This window comes from Carettochelys insculpta, chromosome 24 (assembly GCF_033958435.1).
Source record: "Carettochelys insculpta isolate YL-2023 chromosome 24, ASM3395843v1, whole genome shotgun sequence".
NCBI lineage: Eukaryota > Metazoa > Chordata > Testudines > Carettochelyidae > Carettochelys > Carettochelys insculpta.
In genome coordinates, this window is record NC_134160.1 from 3,639,641 (window position 1) to 3,657,463 (window position 17,823).

Genomic DNA, 17,823 nt, shown 5'->3' on the forward strand with positions numbered 1-17,823 from the left:
AACCATCCTTGTATTCAGTTTTTTGCTGTCCTTAGCCCTAATATTTGAGTGGGTGCTGCACGTTGCAAAAATTTAAGTTCTGAGAAAGTACCATCAGGAGACAGTCTCCTTTATCACCTTTATCATCTGAAGAAGTGAGTTAACTCACGAAAGCTCATGCTCAAAACTTTTCTGTTAGTCTATAAGGTGCCATAGGACCCTTCGTTGCTGCTACAGATCCAGACTAACAGGGGCTACCCCTCTGATATTTATCACAGGGAGGTTTCTTTCTGACAACATTCTCACTGCCCCCCCTCCCCAGCTTGCTATAGAAATGCAGTCCACCTGAATGATGGCTTTCTTCATATAAAAAGCCAGGACCAACAATATGGGTTGCTACAAAACTGAGTTGCTCAGGCTCCTGCTTCAGTCCTAGGTGTCAGGGCTGAGAGCCCCACAGGGTTCAGCACTGGAGTGGGGCTTCAGCTTCTGCCCAGGATCTAATACTTCAGTTATTAATACTAATTTCTGAAAGTCCTAACACTGGCCCTGCTCTGTGCTCCTCCCCCCCACCCCCCCAAAAAAAGCCACCTTGAACAGTCTCATCCATAAAAGTGCTTGAAGTATGATACCAGTAACTTGTGATTTGGCTTTTGAAACCTACCTCCTATAGTAGGACTACAGTAAGCAGACCAGTAAGTGGCATACCTGGTCTTGTGCTTCCACAGTCTTGTGGAGTCAGTCATCCTTAATGTACCATCCTGTTTTAATATGTTCAAAATGTGTGGGTTGCAGGCCAGCAGTGAGGTACAGAGGCATGGGGAAACCCAGATGCACAATAGCAATCCTGAGTTTGCCATGAGGCTTTTGTTTTGCCTCCTAACAAGCTTGTACTTGTGCTGATTTCCATTTCTTCCTATAATCACCTAAGACATTTGTTCAGCTACAGTACAATCTGCTCCATGAAAAAGGGATTTTAGTTACCACTACCGTTAGCTGTGGCTCACAAAAATTCTGGTTTATTTTGAACCACAAGATGGGGTTTTTGGATGCTGAAGGATGTCTAATGTTGCATTGCATGTTTAAAGCAGCCATTTTTCAGGCAAGTTCTCATGTTACATAAGCTAGCATCCCTTATGTTTGGGTTGTAATTAGGTCCCATTTTACTCATCACTCATGAATATTACATAGGGTTCAACAACTGAATTATTCATGTCACGTTAGACCTGAGCTAAAGTGGAAGCCGGGGGCAGGTGCTTTAGGTAAGAAGCTTAGAACTCTTCCATAAGTTCTTGCAACTGCCTTTTGAAAGTTATTCGGCAGAATGAATGAACACAGCAGAATGTTGCACTTACCAGTGCCAAAAATAACCTTGGGGCTGCACAGCCCACTTGCTCTGGACTTGCAAGCAAGGAGGGATCCTGTGTCTCACCAGACTCTCCCCCTTACTTTGAATCCTGTTCTTCCAGAGGTGGAGCATCTGGCTGTGTTACCCCAGCTATCTAACAGATGTTCTAGCCATTGTCAGCAGTGCAGTTGGAACTTGCACTTTAAAAGCAGGTGAGTCCCCTACTACTTCCTATGTGTGTGTTGATGTGTAACAGTGAGTACTTGTGAACTCTCTTTACTATACCTGATTAAAGCATAGAACTTCAAGCTCTGGTAGAAGGAAGAATAGATGTTACTGTTACTCAAGGTTGCTAATGGAGGATTGTGGTTTTCCTCTGCCCGTCTGACAAATGCTATTGTCCAGTGTTTTACTTTAGCTTGATCTTTGCTTAGCCAGCAGTGCAGTTTCCACTGCGCCAGGTGAGAGACTGTTCCACCACTTAAGTGTGATGTTAGAAACCAGGTCTTCCATTTGAGAGAATTCAAACTCTCTCCAGCTACAAATCCCTGTGCAGAATCAGGAGAGCAACTGTAGGTCATGTACAACTGAAGCAAAAATGTGGCTTTAGCACTTGAAGTGCTATTCCAGCTCAGGTCAAGTATTCACACGTCATACGTTGCCTGGGCTCACACCCTGCCTCATGCGGCTGCTTTACTCACATGAATCATCTCTATCCACTCTGAATACAACCTCAGTACTTTGCAAGTTGAGGAAGTACCACTACAGTGTTCCCAGATCATTAGGCGTGTCAGTTCTCTGCCCTCAAGCCGGTGCATGACACCCATGCTGTGCGGCAGGTTGTAATTGCCATGACATTGCACAGCTAATAACAAGGGCATGTAACCCATCCCTTAAATGTGCTCCTGTACCAGATGACTTCAGGGTAGCTAATATAATGCTGATAAAGGTTCCAGGCAGGAGATGATCCTGGTAATTACATTGCTCTGCTCCATGCTGTTTTGCCCTTAACTTATGTATTGCATGCACTTCTGGGGGCTACATTTCAGTCCAGAGAAAAGAAAAATGATTAAAGGTCTAGACCATGTGTCTATAAGGAATGACTGAAAAATGGGGCTGGGTCAGTCTGGAGCATAGGGGGCTGGGTCAGTCTGGAGCATAGAAGACTGAGGGGAGAACAAAAATTTTCAAACATGTAAAAGGTTACGAAGAAGGTCAATTGTTCTCAACCTCTGAGAATAGGGCAAGAAGCAATAGGCTTAAATTGCAGTCAGGTGATTGAGGTTGGAGGTTAGGAAAAACTTCCTGTAACAAACTGCCTCAGAAGGTTGTGGAATCTTCATCATGGAAGAATTTGTCAGGCAAACATGACAGAATATTGGGCCAGGTAGGCCATTGGTCTGTCTCATATGGTCAGTTTTTATAAATAGGGATCAGAACTGGGCTACACATTGTGGAGGGAGGGTGGGATGTGTTGATCGGCGCAAGAAAACCTGCTCAAACAGCCCACCAGCAGGAAGTTGGGGAGTGTGGAAAGAGTGCCAAAGCAGATGGAGAAGGGAACAGGCTTAGGAATAAAAGAGCAGCTGTGGAGGGGATAAAGCCATGGGGACGGGTAAAAATGTAATGCTTCCCTTTGTGGCAACCCTCAAGGAATACTGAGTATCTCTGCAAGGTGTAAATTCTGTGTTCTCTGCTGTAACAGCGCTAGCCAGCTGGGTAAAGCCCTTACAGGGACCCCAGAGTCTGGAAATATCAACCCTTCTCCGTTCCTGCAGGGTTGAACGAAATGACTTCTTTGTCACTATTCCATAGTGCTTTGTTTTCCTTTTATGTAGGTGAATGAATAAACCTGTTGGCAGCAAAGGACAGCTTGCCTGTTGCAAACTTCCAGCTGCTCTGGGCTGTGGCAATGGTGTCCAAAACAATAGCCTGTCAGGCTTGGGCGGTCATAGGGTGCCGGAGGACTCCCCTCCTTTAAGGTTCTATTGCTAGAGGAGGCCGAGACTGTGCTGCACGGAAACCCCCTGGTTTGTGGGAGGGAAGAGCTTGAGAAACCACTGCTTAGACTTCAGGGCTGTACACCTTTGGGGTTACAAGCAGTGCAATTATGAGTTCTTGTTCTGGCATCAACCTGATGTTGGCAACAGGCCATGGCTGTCTGAGACTCCCCCAGAAGAGGAAGGTGCTATTTGAATCCCATGCAGGACAGCAAATGACATGGAGCCTTTACTGCCCCCTCCTGTCCTGGGCCTGTAAAGGAAAAAATCTCTGGTCCAGTAATTGCACAGCTCAGATTATGGCGTGATGCTACTGGCTTCCAGCCTGGACATGTGGCAATAGTAGAGCAATGTAGTGCCTGCGTGTTAAGTATGTTCAACCCTGGTTATATCCTCCCTGCCCAGCATCTTCCATTTCCTGAGCAGCGGTTGTTTGTGTCTCGAAGTGAGGCTGTGGCCATTGTGCTCTATGGGGGGGTTTGGAGGAGTTGGAACACCTGAGTTCCATGTCCAGCTTTACCACTGCCCTGATGTATCACTTCACCTCTTAGTGCTTACAGTGATACCGACCTGACTTATAAATCACCATGTGGCAGAAAGCAGGACAGTAGTTCCCACCTTGTGCTCCAGTTGCAGGGCAGAGCCTTTGAGAGGCACAGCAGTGGTTGGAACCTGGCCCCAGCTGCAGGTGGCTCATGCAAGGAGGCTGGCCGGCAGTGAGGGGTAGGAAGCATGTTCCAGGCTAGCACAGGCAATCCTGACCCAGTGCCAGCAGCAGAGGGGTCAAAACGGTTTGCGGCTCCCAACTTTGCAGAGAGGGTAAAGGGAGAGTGGGCTACAGGCTTCCCAACTGGTAGGCAGGGGGCCCTTACTTCAATGGCTGTTGGACCAGATCTTTGGTCTGAGGGTTGAACTTGCTCCTGGGTTCTGTTCCCTGAGCTTACCCCTGACAACTGTGGTCTTGTCTCTAAAGCAGGTGCAAAACTTTCCGTACCAAAAGTGAATGCTCTGCTCTGCAAGGTCTCCTTAAGAACCACAAGCTACCCTTCCTAAGGCCACCTCCAGGGCTCCTGTACTCCACGGGTAGCAGAGCACAGCAAGGCAGCATTTCCAACCAGAGGGAGAGGATGATAGCCCATCGAGGGCCAAGAAAGCAACAGGCCTATGTGCACTTCTCCAGTCCCATCCAGCCAGCTGTCAAGCCATCTCTCAGCAAATTGAGGCCTGATGGAAACAACCTCCCAGCAGGAGTGGCAGCCCAGGGGAATATGCAGCCAGCAGCTTTGAAACACTTTCCCAGTGCTATGGCACAGAGCCTGCTGGTGTGTGGGCTCTCCTGCCTGCCACTGGCCTGGGGGGATCGGCCTTTGCTGCCCCCAGTCAGAAAATCCAGAGGAGAGATCCACATCTATGTACCCCGAGGGGAAGACAACACGGACTGCGATTTGCTGGAGGAAGACATGGACAGTAAGCTGAGCTCATTGAGCTTGCAAGATGAGAAATGAATTAGTTCCCTGGGAGTTATTAGTGTCCGGTCTTAAATGGAATAGCAAGACAGTCTCAGCTGATGTCCTGCTGCGAAGCAGTTTGACAGCCCTAACCTGTGAAAATGGATTCTGTTCCATCGTAAATCTAACGCTGGGGGGTGGGGTGCAGGCAGGGGGGGGCAGCAGACAGCCTTCTCTAGAGTACTTGGGACAGGCAGGATTCCTGGGCTGTACCTTTAGTGCCACTCCTGTGTGACTGCAGGCGAGTGATTTAACCTCCCTGCATCTCTGTCTCTGTAAAGTATCGGAGGGGGAGCCATGTTAGTCTGGATCTGTAACAGCAATGAAGGGTCCTGTGGCACCTTATAGACTAACAGAAAAGTTTTGAGCGTGAGCTTTCGTGAGCACAGACTCACTTCATCAGATGCTGGTCGTGGAAATCTGGCCTTGCAGATTTCCACAACCAGCATCTGATGAAGTGAGTCTGTGCTCACAAAAGCTCACGCTCAAAACTTTTCTTAGTCTGTAAGGTGCCACAGGACCCTTGGTTGCTGTCTCTATAAAGTGTTAGTCCAGATCTGGAGAAGTTGGTCTGTCCCACGAACGCTCATCACCTAATAAATTATTTTGTTAGTCTTTACAGTGCTACAGGGCTGCTTGCTTTGCTTTAAGATACAAACTAACACAGCTATCTGTTAGTCTATAAAATGGGAGTGCAGGGATCTGCCCCATGAAGATCTTACCCAGATCACCCCTCCAGAGAAGCTTACACCTTGATTTTTTCAGAGCACTGCTAGAAGTCATGGACAACTAGGCACGCTCAGCTCCTTTGAAAAGCAGGCTCTGTTCCTCCCAAGCAGAGGTGGCCTACATACACAGAGCACCTTTAAGACATGCTGGACTGCAAAGCTGTTGCAGTAAAGTCCATGAAGTCCCAAATTCATAATCTGTGAGGCTATCCTTTGTGTAATCTCTGGTTTTAAGTGCCTAGGGGGTGAATTCATGCTGAGCATACTCCCCCTTCCCCATCCCTGTCCTTCATCCTGGCCCATGGGTATTACAGCACTAAGGTATTGGAGCCAATGTCATTTGAAATAATTGTCAGACCAAAGGTCCATCTAGCCCAATAGTCTGCCTTCTGACAGTGGCCAGTGACAGGTGGGAATAAACAGAACAGGTGACCAGCGAGTGATCTTTCCCTGTCACCCATTTCCAGCTTCTAGCAAACAGAGGCCAGGGACACCACCCCGACCCACCATGGCTAACAGCCATTGATGGACCTATCCTCCATGAGTCCATCTAGCTCTTTTTTGAAACTGGTTATAGTCTTGGCCTTCACAACATCCTCTGGCAGGGAGTTCCACAGGTTAGCTGTGCACTGTGTTAAACACTTCCTTTTGTTTTAAACCTGCTGCCTATTGATTGCATTTAGGGATCCCTAGTTCTTGTATTATGAAAAGGACCAAACAGTACTTTCTTAGGTATTTTCTCTACACTATCTTTCCATCTCTGTACCTTGGGCATCTTCTGCTCTTGGGTAAGGGGGAATTAAATGGCTCTTGCAGAATTTTAAAAATTAAAGCCAAGTTGCTGTTTTACACACTGAGCAAGAGAGAATATGGCCCAAGATTACCAGGAGTTTCTAGAAAATACAAAAGGATTGAGGTGAAACCTCTTCTCGGTCCAAACACCAGCTGATTCTTTTTCAGCTGCAGTAAAATGATTTTCACAGTCTGGCTTCTCCTTATGTTCATCTGCCCTCTTCTGCTCTAACTGTTGTCCTGGGAGAGCTGTTTAATATTTCATGCAATGATGCACAAGGTATTAAGGACACAAAAAATCATCCTGGCAGAAGAGAACATGGGTGCCTGCTGCAGGAATCTATTCTTCAGAAAGGATTGTTTTAAAAAGGCTTTCACAGAATTCTGCCCTGGTGCCTGCTGCATTTTGCATTGTTTAATTTGCAATCCAAAATAGCTCAAGGTGCTGCAGACCAGTCTGCTGGTCCATTGTTTCACCAGCTGGCCCAAGTCATCAGGAGGGTCAGGGCAAAAGTGAAAGTCAGGGGGTACGCCAGGGTTCACAGAGCTGGCTGAGCTATGGCAAAAACCAGCAGGGAGCTCCTAAAATTGCTGGGAGAGACTGAGTTGCAATAGGACAGTATCTGTAAGAACTTCGTTACTGTCATCGCTGGGTCAAGGAAGGAAACTGACCAACAGAGCTAGGTTCTGTGTGTTCCACTCTATTCCATGGTCCCATGAGCTAAACCAGGTGTTAGCAACCTTTCCAAGGTGAGGTGCTGAAATTTGACCTCTATGTATGGTCCAAGTACTGGTGATACTCGTTTAAGTCACTAATAATCCTACTTACAACTGCTTCATTAATAAATACATGAAGACGCAGAGCTTTGCCCTTTAGGTGGGGATTGGTAACGTTAGCTGGCTTTGAGCAAACTCCTGGCTGCATGGGAGAGAAAGAGTAGGGCTGAAGTCCTGCCTTGCATGCTGCTGAAATTTGGCTTACATGCGACTCTTGGCACCCATGCCAGGGGTTGCTGACCCCTGTGCTGAGCTCTTCAAAGGAAAGGCCAATGGCAAAAAACTCTGTGCAGAAACCTGCCTCTGGTTTGACCCAAATAAATACTGTGCAAGAACAAAGATGCCTTTAGCCACAAGAAAGTACAAAGGCTTATGCGCATAGGCCCAACTCAAGCCTTTCTGTCTGTCCAAACCAGGTGCATGCCCTGAGGCTGCCTCCTTCATCTCCACAAGCCCAGATTTACCTGTTAGTGATTTGTTCTTAAACAGAAGTCCCCAGCTGCTCTGCTTGCCTGGAATATAGGTACCCACAGCCCAGCTGCTGCAGTGCTGCCTTTCCGCGGTTACACAGCACCAGGAGAGTGCCCCACGCACCCCACAGGAGGCTAACTCAGATGCCAGAGATAATGCCTGAAGTGGCCACGTGGAGAACTATTTCACTGCTTACCAAAGCATGCAGGAAAGGAGAGGGGGGACGAACTTATGAAGACGGGGAAGGTTTGTCTGTACTTCAAAGGCTGCACCAGTGCAGCTGCGGTTCCCTGAAGATCCTCTCTATGTCAACGGGAGGGCGTCTCCCCTCGCTGCAGGGAGGGAGGCAGGTAGGTAGGGGTGTTGATGGCAGAAGCTCTCCTTTGACATCGTGCTGGCTACCCCAGCAGTGAGGTTGGTATAAAGTACATCACTAGAGGTGTGTAAGTTTATATGCTCCGCATGCAACTGTCCATCCCAGGGCACGCACAGCATCTGGGCTACTGTGCCCTGCATATGAGCTGTTGAAGCCCCTGCCATTTTTCCCAGTGGGAGTGCCTGCCCAGTGCTATGGTGTGATTCTTACAACCCCAGTACTGTTTATTTTATCTGTGGGAACAAAGTGCAGGAGAAAAAAGGTGATTGAATCAACAATTCATGTTTGTTTACAGTATGTACAAGCTGAAGGTAACAGGCTATGGCTACCCTGGTGTTTGCAGAACTGGAACGTTCTGGCTCTGGAGTGTGAGAAAACATAGACACACCCCGAATGCAGCAGGTTACAGTGCGAACAAGTGTCCATGTGAACCAAGCTACAGTGCTGCGTGCTGCCAGTGCTGTTCACTCTCACAAAGGGAGTAGCTGTTTACACAGAGTTCTGGGAGCTCTCCTGTGGTGGCCACACTTTAAATTTAAACCAGGGCCAGGCCTGTGCTTTAAACTTTTAAGTACAGGCAAAGCCATAGGCTGGCCTAATTGGCACCCCACAATCCCAGCCAACTGCAAAAGTAGTGCTATTCGTAGCCTGAAGGTAGAATCTAAACAATCCACTTGCAGGGATGGGAAAACAGGGTAGTGCTACCAGCACTGGTGATTTCTGCCACCATGGTGTGACAAAGTGGGATGAGAGAGGATTTTATTCCTCCGGTTAGGTCACATGTGTTTCCTACTCTCCCTTGGTAGCCCAGGTGGGTGCCTCTGTTTCCCTTGGCATAGCATCAGTGCATAGGATGAGGACACATACAAATGCGAAATGCTGGAGAGGAGGAATGGGGAGATGCTGGCTGCGCTGGATGTTTTGTACACAGTAGAGTGCAGATTCTGGTGCTGTGAAATGAGTTCAGACTGGTGGGATGGTAGGAAATGAAATTCAAATTTTCCAGAGTGGTTTCCTGCACATCTGGAGAGAAGCAGAGTTGAAAGTGGGGGCTAGAGCAGACAGGCTGGGGCATGCTGGGACAGCTCCAGGAGGCCAAGAATGTGGAATTTCACAACACTCCATCCACACTCCTCTAGGACTGACCATGCGAGGGGGTGGTACTCCTCGTGAAAAGCAGGAGTACAAAAGTCGACCTTAGGAGCCCTTGAAGTCAATGCAATGGCCCTATAGGGTGAACTGATTCCTTGGAAATTTTGATCTAAATCACCTAAATTCAACTGCATCTAATGCAGACTCTGCCGAAGCTGGTACCACACCTTGGACCCCTCCCCTAGTCAGGAAGGAGGCAAGCCCCAGGACTGCAATAGCCCAGGGGTTTGAGTGCTAGCCTGGCATTTGGGACACCTGGGGCTGAGCCCCTGCTCTACCATCCTGGGTAGCCACGGACAGGTTACCCCACTGGCAGCATCTCAGGACCTGCTTATGCAGCAGAGACACCTGCAGCGTTCCCCATAAGCGGCACCCTTCTTCCCCAGCTCAGGAGAGACTCCATCACTGCCCAGCCGATTAACAGAGCACCTGCCACCAGCTTCTGCAGGTTCAGCCAGAGCTGGCAGGCCCCAGCGTGGCACAGCAGCGGCTGGCCAGTTGGAGCACAGGCACCGGTCCCACGGCATCTGCCTCGCCCTAAGGCTGGGCCTGAGGTTTGTTCTTCCTGGTGGGGCACATTTGGGGGCAGGTAACAGAACCTCTTCTGCCCAGGGATGGAAAGGGTTAGGGCACTGGTATGGCAGGGGGTCGGTGAGGGTGTGGTGGGAGGCTGGTGAGGGTGTGGGGTGTCGGTGATGGTGTGTGGGGGTCGGTGAGGGTATGGGGGGTCAGCGATCGTGTGGGGGCTGGTGAGGGTATGGGGGGTTGGCGATGGTGTGGGGGGGTCGGGGATGGTGTGGGGGGGCTGGTGAGGGTATGGGGGGTTGGTGATGGTGTGGGGGGGTCGGTGAGGGTATGGGGGGTCGGTGATGGTGTGGTGGGGGGTTGGCGATGGTGTGGGGGGGTCGGTGATGGTGTGGCGGGGGGCTGGTGAGGGTATGGGGGGGTCGGCGATGGTGTGGGGGGGTCGGTGAGGGTATGGGGGGTAGGGGATGGTGTGGGGGGGTCGGTGAGGGTATGGGGGGTTGGTGATGGTGTGGCGGGGGGCTGGTGAGGGTATGGGGGGGTCGGCGATGGTGTGGGGGGGTCGGTGAGGGTATGGGGGGTAGGGGATGGTGTGGGGGGTCGGCGATGGTGTGGGGGGTCGGTGAGGGTATGGGGGGTAGGGGATGGTGTGGGGGGTCGGCGATGGTGTGGGGGGTCGGTGAGGGTATGGGGGGTAGGGGATGGTGTGGGGGGTCGGCGATGGTGTGGGGGGTCGGTGAGGGTATGGGGGGTAGGGGATGGTGTGGGGGGTCGGCGATGGTGTGGGGGGGTCGGTGAGGGTATGGGGGGTAGGGGATGGTGTGGGGGGTCGGCGATGGTGTGGGGGGGTCGGTGAGGGTATGGGGGGTAGGGGATGGTGTGGGGGGTCGGCGATGGTGTGGGGGGTCGGTGAGGGTATGGGGGGTAGGGGATGGTGTGGGGGGTCGGCGATGGTGTGGCGGGGGGCTGGTGAAAAAATAAAAGATGAATAAAACCGATCATAGAAAATACATTTTCAACGAGTTGCAAAGTTCCCGTCAATTACTATTAAATTAACTCTTCCAGTAACGCCCCGAACGCGGCGCTTCCCTTCGCCACGATCTGAGGCGCCCAGCGGGGTGCAGCTGGCCGCGGTGGGGTCCGGGGGCGGCGTGCGGGTCACTGAGGTCCGCACTAGCGAGGGGCCGGGGGGGACACGGGGCGCGGATCCGGCCGCCCCCTAAGCGCAGACACGTCCCGCGGGAGCAGCCGCCCATGGGGCGGGGAGGAGCCGCCTCCGCCTCCGCCTGGTTCGCCCTGTCCGGGGCGGTCCCTGGTCCCGCCCGGGCAGCCGCGCAGAGCCCCCGACCGGGCCATGGCGCTCGTCTTCCCCGCCATCCGGGTGCTGCTCGGCCTCTTCTTCCTGCTCACCGGCGCCGTGAAGCTGACGGAGCAGATCTCGGCGGAGCTCAACCGGCAGCTGGTGGGCGCGGGGGCGGCTCCTTGCAGGGCCCCTGCGGGCAGCGCGGGGCCGCCGCGCCCCCTCCCCTCCCCTCCCCGCCCCTGCCACGCACGTGGCCTTGTGCCGGGTGGGCCCAGCGGGGCTCGGCCCCTGCAGCCTCGCGGCGGGCCCCGGGGGGGCGGCTCAGAGCCATGACCCCCCCCGCGGCCGCTGCCTCTGGCTGGGCCCGGCAAATCTCCCCGCGTCCCTTTGCGGCCGGGCGTGTGGGGCTCTCCCCGCCCCTTGCAGAGCCCGGCGGGGCCCGGGGCGCGGCTCTTCCCGGGCTTGTCTTTGGCGCGGGGCGGCTCCGGGAGCCGGAGCGGGCAGGGCTGAGAAACGCCCATCGCGGGTTCCGCTGAGCCCGGCCCGCTGGCGGAGCCCCCGCTGACCCCGGGGGTGGCACTGCCGGGGGCGGGAGAGCGTCTCTGACAGCGCTTTGCCCGTGCTCGCTTGCCCGGCTCCCTCGGCAGGGAGCCCTGTTGGCTGGGAGGCTTTCTCCGGGGACAGCAGCAGGGGAAGGCACAGCCCCTCTAGCTGTATGTTTGCAAACCCACAGCTGGCAGGGGGCAGCGAGCCAGAGGTGGCACCGGGGGGGGCTGTAAGTATCTTGAGGCAGTGTGACGCCGTGGCTGGAGCACGGGGTTGGGGTTCTGCTTCCTTCCTGTGTCACTTCCCTGCTTTGTGCCTCAGTTTCTCCTCCCACCTGTGGTGGGTTTAGATGGTGCCTGCTTGGGAAAGCTGTCCAGCACCCTTCTAAAAGGGGCCGGGGCCGGCAGGACACTGCCCATCTGCTCCCCATTGCACAGCACTACGATGCCTCCACTTTGGCTACGGCGGATACCAAAATGGTATTTAGGTTTTTTCAAAACAAAACCTAACAAAACAAAAGAGCCACCCTCAGGAATTCCCCCACCCGAAACCTCCCTCCTTGCCAGCTTTGGCTCAAAGCCCTGAGCCTGTACTTGGCTTTGTGCCTCTCAAGAGCAGCCCACAACCAGCTGCAGTGCTTAATAACAACCACTTCTGCCCCACCTATGCGCCAGAGCTCTGCCTGCGTAGCCAGTGTTAGACGGGCCTGAAGAGGAGTGATCCTTGACCAGCACAGCTGCGCTGGCAGGGTAGATGCAGTTTCGTTGGCAGAGTTGTGTGTTTTCTGGTCAGGCACATATCAATGGGGCTGAGGGGCGAGGGGGGCGGGAGAGTTCTCTCTGGGTCCGAAGTGCAGCTTTGCTGGAAGAGCTGAGTCCACATTCAGAGGGCTTTGTTCCTGCCATTCCTGTATGCAAATTGTTCCTGGGGGAGATGTGGCCTCATCTGGGGATGATGCAGTGGAGTCTGTTCTTCTATGCCACCCGATGGCAAACTTTACAGATGCTGGCTGTGCGTATACCCACGCCTCGCTGTCTCCCCCTCGCCTGTATCAGCACGGAGGTCCCCAGAGCCTCGCTGACTTCCTTGGTGCAGGAGCATGGAGGACTGAGGGATATCCCTTAAAACACAGGGTGGGGGGCAGTGTTCCCTGTAAGCTGAGCACTTGGGCAGTCGCCCAGGAGAGATTCAGATGGTGCCCAGAGTCCCCGTGGCTGCCCAGAGCTGGCAGCCTGTGTTTCTACTGGTGGTGCACATAACAAAATTGATTCTGCCCATGGATGGAAAAAATTAGGGAACGCTGCTGGGATGGCAATGAGAGAGCAGAATTTGCAAATAAGATGTGTTCTCAGCAGTGCTTGTCAGTTCAGCTTTTACTGCTGCAAAATTTCACCGTTAAGTCATGGAAACAATAAAAGCGCAGACACGTGCAAAGCCATAAACAACTTCTTTGAAGGTTTGGGCCTGTAATGTGACCTGCCAGACTCTCGGTCTGCTCTTGTGCCATTTGTGAGGGTGGGAATGAATGAATGATGTTTTCTTTGCACATAGGGGAAAAATAATTCCTTGCTGTATGTGAGATTACAGGTGGAATCGTTCAAGGTGGGAGGGAATGGATTTCTGCTCTGTTTATTTTCCGTGCCAAACCACTCCTCTCCTGATGGTTTTTGCAAGCGGACAATATTGCTCCTTAGCTATAAAAAACAAAACCGCAACCGAGAACTGGCAATCTCTGCTCTTTGCTCCTTCATATCCAGTTGGCTTCATCTGAAATCAAAGTTTGTTTACTTGAACGTTTATGTGAGGGAAAGTTCATTGGCAGATTATTTAACTTCTCTTCTAAGTTAGTTCCTGCACAGCCTGTTGGCAGCCTCTTCACTGTACGGCAATATTGGCTGTTCCTGTAAAATTCCCTCAACAGAGGTTAAGGGATGTGACCCAGATTCTGCATTTGCCCATACAGGTGTAAAACCTGTGCAGCTCCATGGAGACAGTCTTTATCGACACAGCTGGACCTGAGAGAATCAGGCTCCTTTGTTTTCAGGTGCTCAGCCGTTCCAAGCTCAGCACCCAGGTTGGTGCCAGATTTTGTAGATTGTTTGGTGTCCAGTATGTATCTGGCATAGTCACACTTTGCCCTTGTGCAGCCCCTGCCGTCCAAACAGCGCTCCCTCCTCACAGAGGGAAGCACCATTATCTGCGTTCTTTAGACGGGAAGTGATTGGGCTAAGATGACCCATTGGGTTTGTGTCAGAGCTGAGGAGAGAACCCAGGAGTCCTGGCTGCTTATGCCTTCTACTCGACGCATGACGGTAACCCATAGAATTAAAATTCCCTAATTGGGTTACAGGAAAGAGGCTTAGCTGTGCCCACAGCCTGTTGGCCCTCTCATTTTCTCCATCCCTGTGCAGAATACATTTTGTTCTGTGCACTGAGGCATGGGTCTATGTGCACCATCTGTAGAAACACAGGCTGCTGCCTGGGGCGCTCTGCTAATCAGCTGGGCGGCCCCTGAATTGCTCCTGGGCAGCCCCCATGCACTCAGCTTACAGGGAACCCTGCCCCCCAGCCCCCAAGATAAAGATAGAACCTCCTGCCGGGCCAAAAGCAGCCTGGAGGTGCAGGTTGGAGCTGTGCTTGGAGTCCAGCATGCATGACTGCTAGGCTGGGGCCAGCTTCGATGGGTTGAGTGAATAACAGGCCTGTTTTCCAGCCATGCTCTGTACTTGCTGCCCTGGGAGCAGCTAATGCTACTGCACACAGGCCCTTTCCTAGGGCGCCTCCCTCCCTCTCCTGCTGCATGTCTCTGTCAAAAGAGGCGCCGAGTGCAGCCTGGGTTGGGTTGCCCAGGTCTGCTGGGAAAGGTGTGGGGTCCTCCCTGCGGCTTGTACATGGCAGTGCCGGGGAGGGGAGGGAACTGCCCACAGCTGCTGTGTCCCCTGGATGGTGCATGGTGTCCAGCTGGCTCTGGTAGAGTCCCCCGCAGGTGCCAGAGAGCCAGGAGTGCCCTGCCAAAGCCTGGGATGCCCTGCTCCTCTCTGACCCCTCAGAAGGGAGCCACCCATCTGCTTTCTCCCCAAGACTGTGCACCAGCGTCAGTGCTGGGGGCCCCAGCGCCTCATCTGAAGAAGGGGCTGGCCGTGGCCCTGTGCCCACTGACTGACTCTCTTCCCCTCTCCAGAAGTCCCAGTTTGTGCAGTTTGCCGCTGTCTTCCCCCTGAAGGAGTTTGGCTACGAGCCGGAGCCGGAGCAGTACCTGCAGGTGGTGGGCTGGATCGAGGTGGTGGCTGGGGCTCTGCTGGCCTTTGGGCCGCAGCTCCTGCAGGAGATCAGCAACTTTGTGCTCACTATCGTCATGATCGGTAGGTGTCAGCCACCTGGCCAGTGGGGCTTGGTACTGGGTGCTCCCCGGCCCTGCTGCCCTGCCCCTTCCACCAGGGAGTCTTGGCTCACACTGCTGGAGCCTCAGAGTTGATCTTTTCTCCTGCACCATGATGCTGTCCTGTCCTCCAGAGCTCACAGCCCAGCTGTGAGCTCGCCAGGCAAGGGGACTAGGATCCCCTCTGGGGTGGCCCGTGGTGGGTGATGCCCCCTCCCTTCCCAGGGGCTGGATGCAGGGGCCCCCTGCCATCTCCAACCCCGTGGGACAAGAGATCGGCGCCTTGAAGGAAGGCTCTGCCCCCTGAGCCTGGTACGTGCCCATGCTGCAGCCTGGCCTAGGTGTGGCTAACAAGATGCCCAGGTCCAGAGCTGGGGGTAGCAAAGCTCAGCCCAGACTCCGCCTTTGGCAGGGGGATTGCTCCCTGCCCCAGGTGTCCGGGGCTTTGTCCAGCTGCCAGATCTGGGTCCTTCAGCCTGGATGTCTGCCTAGACTGCCCACACGCCCCCCGACTGCCACCTCCTTCCTGTTCTCACCTCTTGGCCAGTTCTCAAGCCTCCCCCGGCTCTGTTATTACTGTCTGAGCTCTGCCAGTCGAGCACATTGTGTTCTGCTACTTAAATTTGCTCCCCAGCTCCCGACTGGTAAACCTGTGGCAGTCTCCTCTGAGCGGTGTTAACGGGGGTGTCCCAGAGAGCTGCGGGCAGCCGCCTGCACCGTGCCAGCCACAGAAGGGTTAAAAGCCAAAGCAAGCACCTGTCGAAAATGCAACCAGCGAGGGGGGCGGTTGGTCGGTCGGTGGGTCGGGTGAAAGGCTGCGATTTCCAGCCCTCGTTGGGTCAGGAGCCCCTTAGCAGGGGCCGGCCAAAGACAAGGTGCCTGAATGGCCTGTCGGTCATAAGCCAATGGCTGCTGGAATCATGAGGCTGCCCCAGGGACTCTTAAGTGAGTTGCAGTGACAGAGCCTGCCCTTACGTCACCCATCCTTGCAGTCTCTCAGGGACGTGTTCATAGGCTGTGCTCCCGCTCTGTCCTCATGGCGCACTGTCCCCGGCCTCGCTGGGCAGCGTCGAGGCAGCTAGTGACTGCAAACGCTTGCAGCCAACAGGATCCCCCATCGCTGACCCCGGGGCCCTCGGGGGAGCTGTGTGCTTTGGGCTGCTGGCTCAGTGAAGGGGTCTCATTGGTCTGCTGCCCCCTGACTCTTCCCTGGCTTGTGTTTTTCTCTGTCTCGCCCCAGGTGCCATCTACACCCTGCTGGTCCTGAAGGAGCCCTTGGCCATGTGCGCCCCAGCTACAGTCTGCCTGGGCCTCCTGCTGCTGCTCAACATTCGAGGAAGAGGGGGCAGGCCCAAGTCCAAGTTTGAGTGACTGCGGTGAAACGGGGGTGGGGGTGCGGGGCTGCCATGAAATGATGTCACCCCCAACAAAATGTGGCAATGACATGGCTTCCTGCCAATGACCTCCCAGCTTATGCGCACCACCAGCTCCGCAGCACCAGGCCGGGGGCCAGCTTTGCTCGGGGGCTGGGAAGTTTCTGCCTTGGCTTTGCCGGCTGCCTCGTCCTGCCTATGGCTGGGTCCCGGGGCATTGGGCTGCGACCTCGTGGGCAGAAGCTCTGGAGTCTGCCCCAACTGGGGACCAGCAACGTGAGTTCTCACACTGGGTCCCACCAGCACGCTGAGGGTTATCGAGCTCTTGTGGTCTAGCAAGCCCTTTGCCAGCCAGCGCTGGTGGGGAGACCTGCTAGGAAGTGAGCTGAGACCCAGCCAGCTCATCTTGCATCCAGCCTGTGGCTGGATTTGAACTGCTCACCCTAGCAGCGTCCCATCATTCAGCGCCATCCTGGCCCTGTGGGGCAGCTCCCCTTCCGCAGGAGATGCAGGCTGCTTGAGTTTCAGGGGAAACAGCTGAAGTGGAAGCAGCCTTTGGCCCACGCGTCTCTGCTGGCCATGGGAGCGGCACGGAAGGATTCTGTGCTGCTGAGACAAAGGAGGGACGGGACCTTCCTCCCTGTAACGTCCTGGCTGCTCAGAGCCAATGGGGAGGGGGCTCAGGTACTGGGTATTCAGGCTGTGGGTCTTGTCGTTTCTGGGTTCTCAGGGTGGATGTCGTGGACTCTCCATACCCATGACTCCCACGCAGGATCCTCCTCCGTCCAGGTCAGCCCCAGGCCTGCACTGAGGGCTCACCGTTGCTGGTGAGATGTCCTGCCCCGTTCTCCAGGCCTTCTGGGCCAGACCCTGCAAGGCCCCTACACCCTCTCCTTGCCCCGGGTGCCAGCCCTGCTGCTCTGGGGCTGAATCCTTCAGGTGCCAAAACTCTGGGGCTGATTTCCAGCAGCTCCCCTGCTACCCCTACTAGCTTCCCCACCAAGAGCCCAAGTCTTCTGCATCCCAGGACCGGTGGTGGAAGCCGCCTGGCACAGCACTGGATGTGCTGCCAGCCTGGGCCGTTGCAGGAAGCCTGGGGCTCAGTTGTGTGGTGGTGCCCATGGACCTGTCTGGCCAGGCCTCGGGGAGGAGGTGGTCAGACTCTGTACAGAGGTCCCATGATGCTGATTTTTAAATAAACGCCCTATGCCCAACATGCGGCCTCTTGCTCTCCTGCTCTTGGCCTCGGCGTCCAGTGGCTGCTGCAGCGACAGGCTGCATCTGCCTCGCCAACGAGGAGAGTTACTGGTGGGGAGGTGGGGAGGTGGGACTAGGACAGCTCAGCCCCCTGCGGGCAAGGCACATGGTGGAGGAGGGGACGGGAGTCTAGGGAGAGTCCCCGTGCCTGCCCGGGATGGGGGATGCCTGCCTGCTGCTCCCTAAGCGGAGCCTGAGGGGCAGGCCTGGAGGGGCCCTCCAGCAGCTGGGACCCCCCTGGTCTCCTAGCAGAGCGGTTGGGATCTAACGCTGGGTGGGATGTGGCAGCGAGCCCCCGAGATTGGAGCT

General features: G+C 54.4%; 1 protein-coding gene across 1 annotated transcript; it reads left to right on the forward strand.

Annotated features, from left to right (window-relative positions):
* The first annotated feature begins 10,946 nt into the window (after positions 1–10,946).
* TMEM35B (transmembrane protein 35B) lies at positions 10,947–17,471 on the forward strand. The gene is made up of 3 exons (XM_074976271.1): positions 10,947–11,118; positions 14,687–14,867; positions 16,125–17,471. The coding sequence occupies exons 1-3, from the start codon at positions 11,011–11,013 to the stop codon at positions 16,253–16,255; spliced, it is 420 nt and encodes a 139-aa protein (XP_074832372.1). The 5' UTR covers positions 10,947–11,010; the 3' UTR covers positions 16,256–17,471.
* The last annotated feature ends 352 nt before the right edge of the window (positions 17,472–17,823 follow it).